The sequence below is a fragment of the Chlamydomonas reinhardtii genome, chromosome 10 (assembly GCF_000002595.2).
Source record: "Chlamydomonas reinhardtii strain CC-503 cw92 mt+ chromosome 10, whole genome shotgun sequence".
NCBI classification, from domain to species: domain Eukaryota; kingdom Viridiplantae; phylum Chlorophyta; class Chlorophyceae; order Chlamydomonadales; family Chlamydomonadaceae; genus Chlamydomonas; species Chlamydomonas reinhardtii.
In genome coordinates, this window is record NC_057013.1 from 1,070,805 (window position 1) to 1,085,079 (window position 14,275).

The following is a 14,275-nucleotide window of genomic DNA, read 5'->3' on the forward strand; positions in this document are numbered from 1 at the left end:
CACCCGCGATGCCGGCCAAATTGTAACAAACGCAAGAGTCAGTGTTCAAGCATATATTAGTTATGAAGGGCAGGATTGAAAGGATTGGGCTGTACCGGGCGCCAGGCGCCGGGCAGCAACACTTCGAAATTTTGAATTAAGCGCCGCCATGCATGCACGCGCGACGCTCTCCCACAGCATTCCCCCCGACCCCCCGGCTAAAGGGGGGGCCGGCCCCATCCAGTGGATGGCATCTACCCAAACTGGCCGTCTTCCCACCTAGTCCTGCAATCCGGTCCACGCCAGAGCCACAGCAACTGTCCCTCAACAAGAGCAACCCGGCTTGCTGGTATCATGACTGCCATTCACCCACCATTCGCGACGTTCCCTGTCGCACGCCTGTCGCACGCTGGGCGCTCATCAGTTCTCCCGAGATGGACCTATGCACCCGTACCCCAAGTACTCGCGCATACCAGCGACCAAACTCGTCGTCAGAGGAGATTTGCCTTCCTCACAGCTTAAACAGCTACAGCCTCGCTGGTGCCTGCAGCACCAGCAGCACCACCACCACCACCAGCAGTGGCTGCTGCGGCCGGCTGGTCGTGTCGGGTGCGGAGCGTGGGGTCGTAGTGGCCGCAGGTGACGCAGAAGGTCTGGGTGCGGGTGGAGAACTGGTAGCCGCACTTGGGGCAGGGGTCGGAGCCGTGGCGGGGCAGCCCCGGCACCTGGCCGGCCGGGAACACCTCCCTGCACAGCGGACCCGGACAACGGGGGGGCATTTGCGCTTTTGACAGCCTTGCAGGCTCACAGCATCCGCACGCCCCACGGCTGGGCTTCGCACAACAGGGCGGGTCCAACTATATTCCGCGACTGCCCACGCACCCCTTCCTTCCCGTGACGGCCCCCACGCCCCGACGCGCCCACGCCCAGTCGCCCCCACGCCCCCTACACCTGCCACGGCGCCCCTGTCGCCCCACCTGAACACGCGGTAGTAGGCGAGGTGCTCCTTGTCCCGTAGCACCACGCCCTCGGCCGCCGCCGCCGCCACGCCCGCCTGGAAGTCCTGCTCGCTGATGAGGCCGTCGAAGTAGCCGGGCCGCGACAGCGCTGTGGTGCCGCAGCCCACCTGGGAGCAGCGCGGGCGGCGGGGGCAGGCAGCGGCCGGAACGCGGGTCCGACATGTGTATGTGTGAATAAGAGGTGCAGGCTTGGTCCGACACGTGTGTGTGATCAAAGACGTGTCGGACCAAGCCTGCACCGTGTGCACGTACGCGAGCGGCGTTGCAGATTTGGGGGAGCGGTAACTCGCTTCACTTCCAGCAAAGGAGGAGGCACAGCGGCATAAGGGCCTGGTGCTCTGAGCTCTCGGCTGGGCGCGTGATGCTTGCACGATCTGCATGGCTCAGCAGCGGTTAACGCGGCCTGCTCCGCACCTCGATTGGGTCCTTGCGCCGGCGGGCACTGCTGACGTGGGGGAACAGGCGCCGCAGCGGCATCTTGCCCTGCAGCCCGTCACCCGCGTCGTTGGCCTGACGCCGCGGTCAGCGGTGGGGTGGCGAGGGGTGAAAACGATTGCGAAGTCAAACAAATTGAATAAAAGCACCACACACATCCTGACATGCACACTCACACACCCGCATACCGCATACGGTGTCAACCCTCCCCCCTGTTGCTTACGAGCTCATCCAACACACACACACACACACACACACACACACACACACACACACACACACACACACACACACACGCACACGCACACACGCACACACACACGCACACACACACACACACGCGCGCGCGCACACACGCACACACACACGCTCTCACCACCACGCAGTCCTCCTTGCCTAGCGCCTGGGCCGCCGCCACCACCCCCGGCTGCGTGAAGGGCGACGCCACAGCCAGCCCTGCAGGCACCGGCGAGAGGTACATGTGGTGTAGAGGGGAGGCGTCAGCATGTGTCTCACCCCGGCTGCTGCGGCTGGACGACTCACAGCAACGCCCGTGTGTACAGGCACACGCGCCAGAGGGCCCCAGAAGCCAACACCACACTACACATCAAGAACGAGTGCTGCCTTCGGTTGAAAGCCTCAGATTGTGAAGGTATCTCCTGTATGGGACCAAGCCCACTCTCTTGTGCCCCCGTGCTGACGACCATTCCCGGTCCACTTCATCCCCCACGCCAGCCGTGGTGCTCACCCAGGTGTTGCCCCAGAGTGGTGCTGCCAAAGCGCATCACTGCAAGCAGCGAGCCGGGGTGCAGGGCTGCGTCAGCGGCGCCGCGAGCCCCAACCAATCTCACAACTTCTTACACCGCATTCTGAATAACACGCCTGGTGCACGCAGCAGGGCCACTGGGTCCCCACGCGCAGGGCAAGCCTGGGCCGCCCGCCTACCCGCCTATGCAAGCCCCTGGCCCTGCCCCTGACCGGCTGGCGCCCGCGTGCCGGCCGCCTGACCTGACGCCATGTGGTCGCGCTGCCGCGCCCACGCCGCCGGCTCCAGGCCGTGTGTGAAGCCGTACCCGCCCAGCAACTCGTCCGCGCCGTCGCCCGTGGCGGCGCAGCGGTAGCCGCGCGCCGCAGCCTCGGATAGCGCGCAGGCGACTGGGGGCGACGGAAGGTGGAGTGAGCATGGGGCGGCATGCGGGTTTGTGTGTGTGTGTGTGTGTGTGTGTGTGTGTGTGTGTGTGTGTGTGTGTGTGTGTGTGTGTGTGTGTGTGTGTGAGTTGAGCGTGTGTGGGCCCATGTTTGCGCCATCACCTTCGACCGGTGGCGTACTCAAATGTGTGCATGTGGACTGTGGACCTCCCCGCTGGCTTTATCCGACACACAGTATTTATGCCCGAACCCCGCAGCCACCTCCGATCCGCCGCAACCCATCCGCTGGCAGCTGCAGCCTGCAGGCTGTGGCCGCCAGTGGTCACTGACCAGGCCGGCGCGCACCGCACCGGCGCGCCCTGGCGACTCGGCTTGATACATCACACCGCGTTGTCACCATTGTTGCTGACTAGACTATTAGCTATAGTCAGTAGGTTAGCAGTGCAAGGTTAGCAGTGCAAGGTTAGCAGTGCAAGGTTAGCAGTGCAAGCTTAGCAGTGACCCGTGAGGGTGGCACTCACTGGCCACGTCGTTGCGCAGCGACATGGGGTCGAAGCTCTTGATGGCGCGCACCACCAGCGGCAGGTAGCGCCGCAGCAGGTCGGGCAGCGAGATGCGGATCACGTGGTGCGTCAGGCCGGACGCGGCGGCGGATGCGATGGCGTACTGGAGGTCCGTGGCCTCTGCGCGTGCAGGGCGTGAGGGCGTGTGAGGGTGACGGGAGGCAAGTGCGCCATCACGCCATGCAATGCGGTGGGGCAAAGGAGCTAAAGGCTAGGCGGGGCTACGGTATTCTGGGGATTGGGGGAGGGTAAGATGCGATGCCGAGATCGGATAGCAGAGAGGAGCCCGGGCTTCAAGTCTTCACTGAAGGCAGACGGGTCGGGCGCCGCACCGTCCGAACAGATGACTGTAAAGGCCGCGCTCAGGCCCAGCTCACGGCCGCCTATCTGCGCGGGCATCACACGTTCATTCATGCGGCAGACGCTTGGAGTGCATCTAGCACGATCACGGTCAAGGGTACGGGTAACCCATCAAGCGCGCAATAGAAGCTGGTCAGGAAACAGCGCCCGGTGCGGGCCTGTGATTTCGGCACGTACCCGCGTGCCCTGCCAACTCCCTTACTGCCACCCACCTCCGCCACCAAGGCGCTGTCAAGCCCCCCGCTCAGTAGAATGCATGCCGATGATTGGTCCCACTCTCTGCTGTTCTTGATGTCGCGAAAGGCCTTGAGCAGGGCCTTGCGCAGCGGCGCAAGTTGGCCATCGGCTTTGCCACTCTGGCCTGACCTGGCTCTTCTTGCCGCCAAGAGAGCTGCGTAACAAGCACATGCGCAAGCTGCGCTAATACAGATTGCGACGCCTTTAAAAGGGCCTATCATGCTGCGGCGTCTCGGCCTGAATCACTCGTAATGGGCAAATCTGTTTTTGTAGCTGTTTCCTCGAGTATGAAAGTTGTTTATGGAATTCATGTAGCTCACTTTACCACTATTATGCATGCCTACACAGACGGTGCATTGATTAGAATTCGCCAAGTACGCAGAGCCTCTTTACATTGCTCAGATTTCAACACCATACGTGCATACACTTTTGGTGTTTCAAACAAGCTTACCGGGCTTGGGCTTGGCACTCAGCAATGCGCTAAGCAATGCAACCTTGCGACTTTCCTTTGGGTCGCCATAGGACTCTAAATGCCGAGCAAGTGGGAGCAGAGGCACCGGCGCCCAGCTGCAGTGACGCTGCTGCTGGTTGTGCTGGTTGTTGTTGGACGAGTCCTTAATGTGCTCGGCTCGGACGTCTTAGACTTTCTGGCGCGCAGTTGCAGCAGCAGCAATGTCAAGGCCGATGGAACCTGCACGCTTGATGGCGACGTTACGCTGCGGCCTGCTGGAACTCCAGTGCCGCAGTTGCCCGTTCAGCTGCTTCGGCTGAGCGGGCTTTCGTCGGCCACAGCCCCTCCTCCACGCCTGGACTTTGCGGACGCAGTCGACGCCCTGCTCACGATCCCCGCCAACAGCACACTCAGCCTCAGCAACCTCGTGCTAGCCGGCGTGCAGCTGCCCATGTCGCCTTACCCGCTGCCGCTGCGCTCCTTCCTGAGGCCTCGTGCCGTGCTGCTCGCCTCCAGCTCCAGCTCTCGCCTGGTCCTGACCAACATCACAATGCTGGTGACCTCATGCACCGCCATGTCGCTGCATGCGTCCCTCGCCTGCAGCCTCAGCCCGGGGCCCAATGTCACCGTCACGCCGGCCTGGCTGCACGTGCACAGCCTGGACACGCAGGCGCTGAGCCTCACCGACGTGCGGGTGCGCTGCGCGGAGCGGCAGCTGGCGCCGGTGCCGTGCCTGGCGCACACGGTGCGATCTGGGTCGGAGCTGGTGGCGGCATTGGCAGCCTACCAGACCGCCAGCCTCACCACTAGCACCACTGGCACCACTGGCACCACCAGCACCATCGGTGGAACGGGCGGCGGAGGTGCCTGGTTGCTAACAGTGCCTGACGCAGGGCAGCAGGCGCAGGCGCAGGTGCCGGCGGCTCAGAGCCTGGAGCAGCTGCCGCTGTACCTGCACGTGCCCGCCTCCATCAGCCTGGCGGACGTGCCGGCGCCCTACCTCGGCGACGACGGCCAAGCCGTGATGCTGCCCGAAGCCCTGCGCTTCAACCTGATTGTCATCGCCGGCCCCACGCCGCCCAACGCCACCAGCACCACCGCAGCAACAGCGAATGCTGCCGCAGCCGCCGGGCGCGGGCTGCCGCCCGGGGTGGCGGAGCGGCTGGAGCTGGATCTGGCCTGGCGACCGCACGTGCTGCCCCTGGACGACCGGTTCGGCCGAATCCGGATCCAGGATCTGGCGCTGACGAATCTGCCGCTCTCGCCGCGCTCGTCCGACATGCCCAGCGCCGTGCTGCGCTGCGCCGTGTGGACGTTCGACCTCATGCGCAGTGGGCTGGGCGTGCCAGTGCAGCAGCGGCTGGTGCTGAGCCGCGTGACGCTGCGGCTGCCGCTGGAGGAAGTGGCGACGCTGGCCGCGGACGCCACCGCCACGGGCAAGGACGGGCTGCGGCTGCCGCTGGCGGCGCCGCTGGGGCCGGTGCAGTGCGCCCGCGAGAACACGGTGCTGGTCAACGTGGCCGGATACCTGGTGGGTGGGCCGGTTGGACAGGACGGCCGGGTGTGGGGCCAGCAGCCTGGTGGAGTGGGCCCTGTGTGGGCACGGCGTGCCTTCAGCGTGTGAATGTCCTCCCAGAGCTCGATGATTCAACACACCGTCTTTGCATGGACGGCTGATGAACAAACGCTCCCACGTGCGTTGCTTCCTCTCTTGTGGTGCAGGTGCCGGGCGTGGGCGCGGGCGGTGCGCCCGGGCTGCAGATCACCCGCGGCTTCAGTCTGGGTAACATCCTGGAGTTCACCGACCTGCTGGCCACGGACGCACCCAGCTCCGTATGGCCCGGCGCGCCACGCGAGCGCTGCGGCCCCGCGCGCCTGGCCGACCCAGATGCCTACAGCTGCACGCTGGAGGGCGGCAGTAGCAGCAGCAGCAGTATCAGCAGCAGCAGCAGCAGCAGCATCGGCAGTAGCGGCACCGGTGCTGGTACGGGTGGCGGTGCAGAGATTGCGTCCCAGGGAAGCGCGGGCGCCGGCGGCATGCGCTGCGAGTGCTGGGTGCCGCGCGCCGCCGTGGCCGCCGCTGCCGCTGCAACCTCTGCTGCTGGCCTCACCTACGAGTCCTTCTTCGCGGTCCAGCGGCCGCTGTGCCAGATACTGCCGGTGGCTCGGTTGCAGCCGGCTCGCGGCATCGGCGCCCGCATGCGGACGGTGCGGCGGTCCGGTTACAGCTTGGAGCCGCCGGACCTGACGCCGGTGCTTGACTCCATCATCATGCGCACAGCCAGTTTGGCGGTGAGGCTTGGGGACTGTTGGAGCCGGTTGAGAACTGTTGGAGACTTGTGAGAACCGTTGGGGACGGTTGAGAACTGTTCGGGACTGTTGGGGACTGCAAGGAACTGTCAGGGCCTGTGCATGCCGTAGCGTTTAGGTGATCTCTTGCTCCCCCCGCTGCTGCTGCTGCTGCTGCCGCTTGCCTGCAGATGCGCGCGGTGGTGGAGGGAAATATTCCCGTGTCGCTGGACCGCGTGGACCCGCTGCGGAAGCAAGTCGCCTTTGACACCACGCAGGTGTGCTGCGCGCACGAGTGCTGTACGGGCCAGCCCCATTGACAAGATGGTACTGCAAGCACATCGTACCTGCCGTGGCGCCACCATTCGTACTACCGTAGCATTCTAGTCCGCGCGCACTCTCACTCTCACAGCCGCTCTGCCTCTCGCTACTCGCGCAACCCCTACCCGTGCCCAGGCCAACGTCACTCAGCCCTCGCTGCTGATGGGCAGTCCCGAGAACCGGACCTTTGTCGACTTTGCCGGCGGCGCCGCCGCCGGTATCAACGTCGCCCTGCCGTACGCGTCCCTCGCAATACGAGGCCTCTTCCTGCTCAACCCGCCGGCGGCTGCCGTACACGCCACTGTCGCACCCGCCGCCGCCGCCGGAGGCGCCATGCCCCGTAGCGCTGCCAGCATCGCCGCCGCCTCGGCCGCTATCCTGGAGTCGGTGATAGAGCTGCAGCCGGCGAAGGAGGTCCTGGGCCCGGGCGCGTCGGGCGACGCCACGCAGGGCCTGCCGCCCGGCCTCGGCAACTTCACCTCTTGTGCCTGGTTCCTGGACTTTGACCGCGCCACGGCGCCGCTCACGGACGACGGCACGCCCATTGCGGAGAGCTTCCAGGCAGCTGCCGCCACCGGTAACGGTACCGTTACCGTTGCCGGTGGTCTTGGTGGTAGCCGGCTTGTCATGGTGGGCGGGCCGGGGCAGCCGCGCGCTTACCTGGAGTCGGTGGTGCTGGTGATCCCGGCGGCGGAGGTGGCGGCGCTGGCGCGCGCGCTGGCGGCCGGGCACGGCGCGGCGGCGGCCGCGGCCGCCAGCGCGGCGCAGGGCAACTCGGTGGGCAGCGACACCGCCAGCAGCGGCGCAGACACAGGCGCTGTGGCGGGTAGTGGAGGCGGCGGCGCTGATGGTGGTGGTGGTGCTGGCGGTGATGGTGGTTTGGATGGGCTGGAGTCGGTATTCAGTGATGCAGAGGTGGCGAGGCACGCGCGTGCGACGCTGCTGGGGCCAGGGACGGAGCTGGCGGGAGGCGCCGCGTCGCGGCGCTGGCTTGCGGCCCGCGTAGCGGCCATGACGTCAGCGGCCATGACGTCAAGCGCCGGCGCGAATGGCGGCAGCAGCATTGACGATAGCAGCAGTAGCAACAGCAGTAGCAGCAGCAGCGTGGGCGTCAGCTGCCTGGTGTTTGCGCGCCTCAACTGGTGCGGCCTCACTGGCATTGACGTGACGCTGACGTCTGTGGCGCCAGGCGACAGCCCCTTTGGCGCGGCGGCCCAGCTGCAGCGTCTGCAGCTGCCAGTGCTCCCGCCGCTGGCGGCGGCCGAGGCCCCTGCGGGCAGCGGCGGCAGCGGGCCCGTTTCCGGCGCCGACCCTGGCGCTGACACGCCGCAGCTTGACGGCGGCAGCGGTAGCGGTAGCGGCAGTGGCACAAGCGGCGCGGCAGCGCCCAGTAAGGACGGCACAGGAGCTCCTAATGACTCGGCGCTGTCAGGAGACGGCGGCGCGGCAGCGGTAGGGCCCGGGGCGGCAGCACTGCCGGGCGACGCAGCCGCCGCCGCCCCGGCAACGGTGGTAGCGGTCGCGCCGCATGCCGGCGGTGCCCCTATGGCCGCCATCGCCGCCGCCGTCGGCGGTGGGCTGGCCGCTTGCGGCGTCGTCGCCGCCATTACCATGTACGTCGTGGGGAGGCGCGGCCGCGGGGAGCTTCCGCATGACGGCGGCGCGGCTCACGGCGTCAAGGCTGCCTACGGCACGTCGGTAAGCGGCCACGGCGGCGGCGGCGGCGGCGGCGGCGGCGGGAAGCGGTCAGGCGGCACCGACACGCGAAGCGGCAGCGCCACTGCCAGCGCCTCTACCTCGGGTCCGGCCTCGGTGCACTGGTCTCGTGAGGGGCTCCGGAAGGAGCTGGCAACGGCGCTCGCGGCCGGCTTAGCAGGCGGCCGAGCCTTCCCGGGAAGCCTCGGCGGAAGCGGCGGCGCCGCCGCTGCGGCAGCAGGGGCCGCCAGCGCTGGCGTGGCTGGTGCTGCCGTGGGCACGGGCGGACATGCATGCGCGGGAGCGGAGCCGGCGGATGTCGAGCTGGCGGTGACAGATGTGGAAACAGGCACTGCAGCCGGCGTGGCGGTCGAGGCGCAAGGCCGTGGCGCGGCGGGGGGCGGCGCGGGCGGCATCGGGCACAGCGATAGCATGTTGCAGCGCTGGCTTGCGGCGCAGAGCTACGGCGTGGGCGCGGGCGGCGGCGATGCCAGCGGTGGCGCTGACGCTGATCATAAAGGCATGGGCTTCGTGGCGTTTGGCTCGGGGCTGGGCGCTGCCGCGCCGCGGCCCGACCGACACGTGGCGCATGACGCGGCCACCGCTGCAACAGGCCTGCAGCCTGCAAGCGACGGCGCCGCCCGCGTGCAGAGCGCAGCGCTGGGCGGCAGGGCGCCGCAGCGGCCACAGCGGCCGCACCAGGACGCGCTGGATAAGCGTGTTGTTGCGGGCGTGGGACAGCCTGCGGCGATAGCGGACGGGGCGGAAAGCGAGGCTGCCGCCAGGCAGCGAGACCGCGGGGCGGCTGTGTCGCCGTCCCTCCGCCGTTTGCGCACCTCCACCGGCGACGGTGACGGCGCCGCGCGGCCTGCCAGCAGTGGCCGCCTCAGCCTCAGCGGCCGACCCTCCGACTTGGCTGTTGGGCTGGCCGGGCTGTATGCGGCGTTCGACCGCCTGCGCGACGGCCTCGGCGGTGCCGGTGCGGCGGCGGGGCCAGGCGCCGTGGTTGCGGATAGTGGCAAGGGCACCGGCGCAGCCTCTCGCGTGGGCTGCCGTGTCGCTACTGCCCCGGAGGGCACCGGTCCTGGCGCCGCACCGTGCGTTGGCATCGGCGCGGTTGTCGGCGTCGAGTGTGGTGGGGGGCCAAGGTGGCGGCAGCCGCAACAGCAGCTGCGGGGGGAGGCGGTGATGCTCGGTAGCTCCTTGCTAGCGGGCGTTGGCAGTGGTGATGGCGGCGGCGGCGCAGCGGCGGGCGCTAGGGTGGACGGCTGGCCGGCTGCACCTGGCGCCGTGTTACATGCTGTCGGGCCGACATTTACCTTCGAGGATCAGCACCGCTTCGTTTCCGCAGCCGCGATGGCCGACGCAGCCGCGCGCACCGCTGGGGCTGACGTTGCCGCGCTGGCGGCAGCGCCGGTGGCAGCGCCGGTGGCAGCGCCGGTGGCAGTGCCGGCGGCGGCGGCGGCGGCGGCGGCGGCAATGAGCGGCGAGGCTGGCCTGTGGGGCATTGGCGGATTGGCGGTAACGACGGAGGTGGGCCGCGGCGCGCAGGGCAGCGTCGTGTATCGTGGTCGCTGGCGCGGGCTGGACGTGGCGGTTAAGAGCTGCCTGTTCGCGCAGACGAGCACGCAGCAGGAACAGCGGCAGCAGGGGCCGGAGCCGGCGGGCGGCGGCGTCGGCACCGGTGCCGGCGGCGGCGCGGGCGGCGCAGGCGCTGGCGGTCGTGCGCTGCAGGAGGCGGCGCTGTCGCTCTGGTGCTCGCACCCCAACCTAGTCGCAACTTACACCTACGCGCTACATCCGCTCATGGCGGCGGCGGCGGCTGCGGCGGCTACAGCCGCCGCAGGCGGCACCGACGCCGCAGGCGGCACCGGCGGCGCAGGCGCCAGCATGCCGGCTTTCGAACGCCCTTCGGACCATTGGTACGATCGCTCTCAGAATCTAGAGGGTCTGGATACCATTTTGGCGGAGGCGCATTTTCTGGATGACCAGGAGGATCAATCCAGGTCGTTGGAGATGCCGCCGGGGCTGCCCTCGATCCTTGGGCTTGGCGAGATGCGTTCGCAGCTGGGTACGGAGGAGGTCCAGGGCGCGCCCGCCGATGGCACTGCGGAGCAGCCGCCCGCACGGCACACGAGGGCTGCTGCGCAGCAGGCACAGCAGGCGGCGCAGCCGCAGGCCGAGGCCGCGACGGCGGTGCTGCCTGGCGCAGCGGTGGAGGCGTGGCGGCTGGTGCTTGTGCAGGAGTACTGCGAGGGCAGCAGCCTGCACAAGGCGCTGCTCACCGGCCGCCTGCGCCAACAGCCGCAGCAACAGGATCAGCAGCAACAGCAGCGGCGGGGCCAGAAGCAGGCTGACGGCCCGTCGGGAGCTTCTGCGGCAGCAGCCCCGGCGTCTGCTGCGGCCACCGGGGAGGTCGTGATTCCGATAATTCCCGAACCCGCGGCCCCTGCGGCGCCAGGAACGCCGACAGCTCCGCCGCCGCCGTTGCCTGCTCCGCAGCAGCAGCAACAGCAGCAGCAGCAGCAGCAGCAGCAGCAGCAGCAGCAGATGCTTCTTGAGCTGCTGCAGCAGCCAGGGCGGCCGCTGCCTCCTGCCCCGCAGCCTGTCTTCTCGCTCAGCGGCCCGCTGTCCCAGGCGGCGCCGCCGCCCCTTCGCGTGGCGCTGCTGCTTGCGCTGGACGTCGCGCGCGGCCTGGCGCACCTGCACCGCTGCGGCGTGCTGCACGGCGACCTCAGCAGCAGCAACGTGCTGTTGGCGGCCTGGGCGCCGCGCTGCCTGCCGCCGAGAGCGCCGGCGCTGACACCGGCGGCGCCCGCGCTGGCGCCCGCGCCGGTGGGCGACCTACACCAGCGGCGGCGATCGTTGCTGCCAACGACGGCGCCCGGACAGGTGTACGGCGGCGGTGGCGCAGGTGGTGATGACGGCGCCCTGCAGGATGGAGGTGGCGAATTCGCAGCAGGGAGGGCTTCGTGTGGGGAGTTTGTGCTGGTGGAAGAGGACGCCGAGGAGGAGGAGGAGGAGGAGCAGGGCACGGGTGGGGAGCTCACACTGGAGACAGAGGACGACGAGTGCGGCGGAGCCGGGGCTGGAGGCGGGGTCGCGCAGCTGTCAGCGGCCGCGGCAGGCGCCGCCGCCGCCGGTGGGCTGGTCGGCTCAGTGCCCACGGCGCCAGGCAGCGGTGCCGCGGGTGAAGGCGAGGCCTTCGCTCCTGCCAGGCTGCGGCCTGCAGCCTCTGCTGCCGCCTGGGCTGCCTGCACGACTACTGCCCATGTCGCTGCGGCTTCTACTGCTGCCGCAGCTGCCGCCGCAACCGTTGCTGATGCGGGCGACAGCAGCGGCCGGGTGGCGAGCCCGCCCTCCAGCGTGGCGCTGGACACGTGGGCGCGAGTGGGCGCCACCAGCCGCCGCGACCTGCAGCGCCACGCCGCAGCGACCAGCCGCCTGGTCCTGCATGCCGGTGCCGGTGCCGGGGGCAGCGGCGGCGGCGGCGGCGGCCCGGGCTGGCGGGTGTCGGCTGGCGGGGAGCTGCTTGCAATGGGGCCGTCGCCGGAGGAGCTGGAGGCGGACGGCTGGCGGCAGCAGGCTGGGCTGGGCTTCGTTGCCAAGGTGGGCTGGGTGGTTGGGAGGTGGAGCGGCTGCGTGGAAGCGGGGCGTGTGCGTGCCTCTGTGTGTGTGTGTGTGTGTGTGTGTGTGTGTGTGTGTGTGTGTGTGTGTGTGTGTGTGTGTGTGTGTGTGTGTGCAGCTGTGGGCTTGCGCGGGCTAGCTTGTCCATTGCATCCGGAAATCCCCATGGGTATCGGGGCTGCTGTTGCTGCTGTTGCTGTTGCTGCTGCAACTAGTGTCGCGGCCCTGTGCTGACGTCGTCTCACTCCCCAGCCGATTCCATCCAACGGGTCATAACTACTTGCCCTTGTCCGTTACCCGGCACAGGTGGCGGACTTCGGCCTGACCGGCCGCCTGGTGGCGCCCGACCAGACACACCTGTCGGGCTGCGGCACGCGCCGCTGCCACACGCTCTACGCGGCGCCCGAGTTGGTCCGCGACGGCGCCGCCAGTCGTGCCACCGACGTCTACGCCTTTGCAATCCTGGCGTGGGAGCTGGCTACTGGGCAGCCGCTGCCGGAGGCGCTGGCGGCGGCGCCGGCGCTGCGAGCCTGGCTGCGCGAACATACCGACCGACCGCTGCTAGCCGCACTGCGGCAGCAGCAACAGCAGCAGCAGCAGCAGGGCGGAGCAGGAGGGGCAGCGGCGGCGGCCGCTGCCGGCGCGGAGTGGCAGCCGTCGGCGCTGCCGCCGGCACTGCTGCCCTGGCCGGCAAGCAGTGGTGATGCTGGTGGTGGCGGTGGTGGTGACTGTGACGGCGGCGGCGCGGCTGACGTGGCGATTGGGCCTGCTGCAGCGCCTGCGGCAGCTGCTTGTGTGTTGCCGGCGTACCGGGCGCTGGTGGCGCAGTGCTTGGCGCAGCAGCCGGCGGAGCGGCCGAGCTGTGAAGCGGTGGCGTCAGCGCTCGAGGGCATGCTTCGCGAAATGGCGTAGAGAGCGGGACGGCGGAGGGGCTGCGTGTGACGGTGACATTGGTTGCGGCTGCAAACACGCGTGTGTGCCGCTAGAGCTTAGCAAGAAGGTGCTTGAATGAATGAAGTTGGCACAGTTGGTTGGCGCGCGCTCTTGTTACGACTGAGCTGGCACTCTTGGCTTGATGCAAGATCGATTGCTGCAGCTTGACGCCTGGGAAGCGGTGTCCTAAGAGGTAGATTGCATATACAAGTGAGCGCACATGCTATGGTGGTGCTTCTGGTGGTGCGCCAATGCTGCAAAACGGCAGCGCCACATGTCCAATTACGCATGGCACAACCTGAAAATATTTGTTGGTGGTTTTCATGCATCAGCAGTGGCGAACGAGGACGAGGTTCACCAGCCGGATGTTACAGGTCTGGAGTTATCAAGTTGTCCCGAAGCGCTGCGTGAGGAGTGGGGCTTTGCATGCCATGCAACATGGCAACGCATCTGGGCTATTCACACATCTGAGCTATTTGTTCATTTATCTTACCAGCTTCATGTAGGGCGGCGCCGCAAACCGCGGAGTGTTTTGCGGCATGGGCATGCGTGTACTGTGTGACTGTATGGATGGACAGCTGTGGGCATTAACGGTGTGATATGTGTCCGAGGCAGTTTGACCCCGTGGGGCGGGTGACGCACGCAGGCGCGGCTTACCTTACCATGCGTGCTGTCAGGGGTGCGGTGCGGTGCGGTGTGGTGCAGTGTGGTGTGGTGTGGTGCGGTGAGTCGTGTCCAGGTATGTGACTGTGTGAGGGGGGGCCGTGACACGTCTCACACCGCCCTTTCGAGTTTCGTCATCGCACCGCCCTTTCGACTGTCTGGCTCGCTGTCACCTTGCTTGTTTCAGGACTTTAGGGTGCACGGGACACGTGCCCGATACGGTTGCCAGGTCGAGTGCCAGGGACCAGCAGTGGACAGTGCCGTGCCCGTGTGGGCCGCAGCACCTCGAGGTTTGGCAGCGTTGAAGAGGACTCACTCGCCTGTGAGTCGCACTCTCAATCTACTACACCAGCTTAAGCATAACGCGTGTGTGGGATGTAACGGTGTCCTCCTTGCAGAGGCACACTCCCAGCGCATTTGCGGGCGTTCCAAGGACCAGGGTGCTGATGGCGAGCTGGCAGCCCGCCACAGGTATTGGTCTAGATGTCTGGGCGAGATGGGACATGGTAAGGTGCTGGGACGGGTTGGCGGAATGCCGTAATCCCGTAGCTTGC

General features: G+C 67.7%; 2 protein-coding genes across 2 annotated transcripts; one reads left to right on the forward strand and one right to left on the reverse strand.

Moving 5' to 3' along the window:
• Positions 1-42: 42 nt before the first annotated feature.
• Positions 43-4,051, reverse strand: CHLRE_10g425300v5 (uncharacterized protein). Its single transcript, XM_001702514.2, has 9 exons — positions 3,718-4,051; positions 3,478-3,532; positions 3,104-3,265; positions 2,442-2,588; positions 2,182-2,220; positions 1,810-1,889; positions 1,413-1,508; positions 957-1,105; positions 43-726 (listed from the first exon to the last, which is right to left on the reverse strand). The coding sequence occupies exons 1-9, from the start codon at positions 3,961-3,963 to the stop codon at positions 498-500; spliced, it is 1,203 nt and encodes a 400-aa protein (XP_001702566.1). The 5' UTR covers positions 3,964-4,051; the 3' UTR covers positions 43-497.
• A 100-nt stretch (positions 4,052-4,151) lies between these two features.
• CHLRE_10g425350v5 (uncharacterized protein) lies at positions 4,152-14,273 on the forward strand. Its single transcript, XM_043066540.1, has 5 exons — positions 4,152-5,724; positions 5,916-6,485; positions 6,674-6,760; positions 6,939-12,107; positions 12,432-14,273. The coding sequence occupies exons 1-5, from the start codon at positions 4,273-4,275 to the stop codon at positions 13,035-13,037; spliced, it is 7,884 nt and encodes a 2,627-aa protein (XP_042919937.1). The 5' UTR covers positions 4,152-4,272; the 3' UTR covers positions 13,038-14,273.
• Positions 14,274-14,275: the final 2 nt, after the last annotated feature.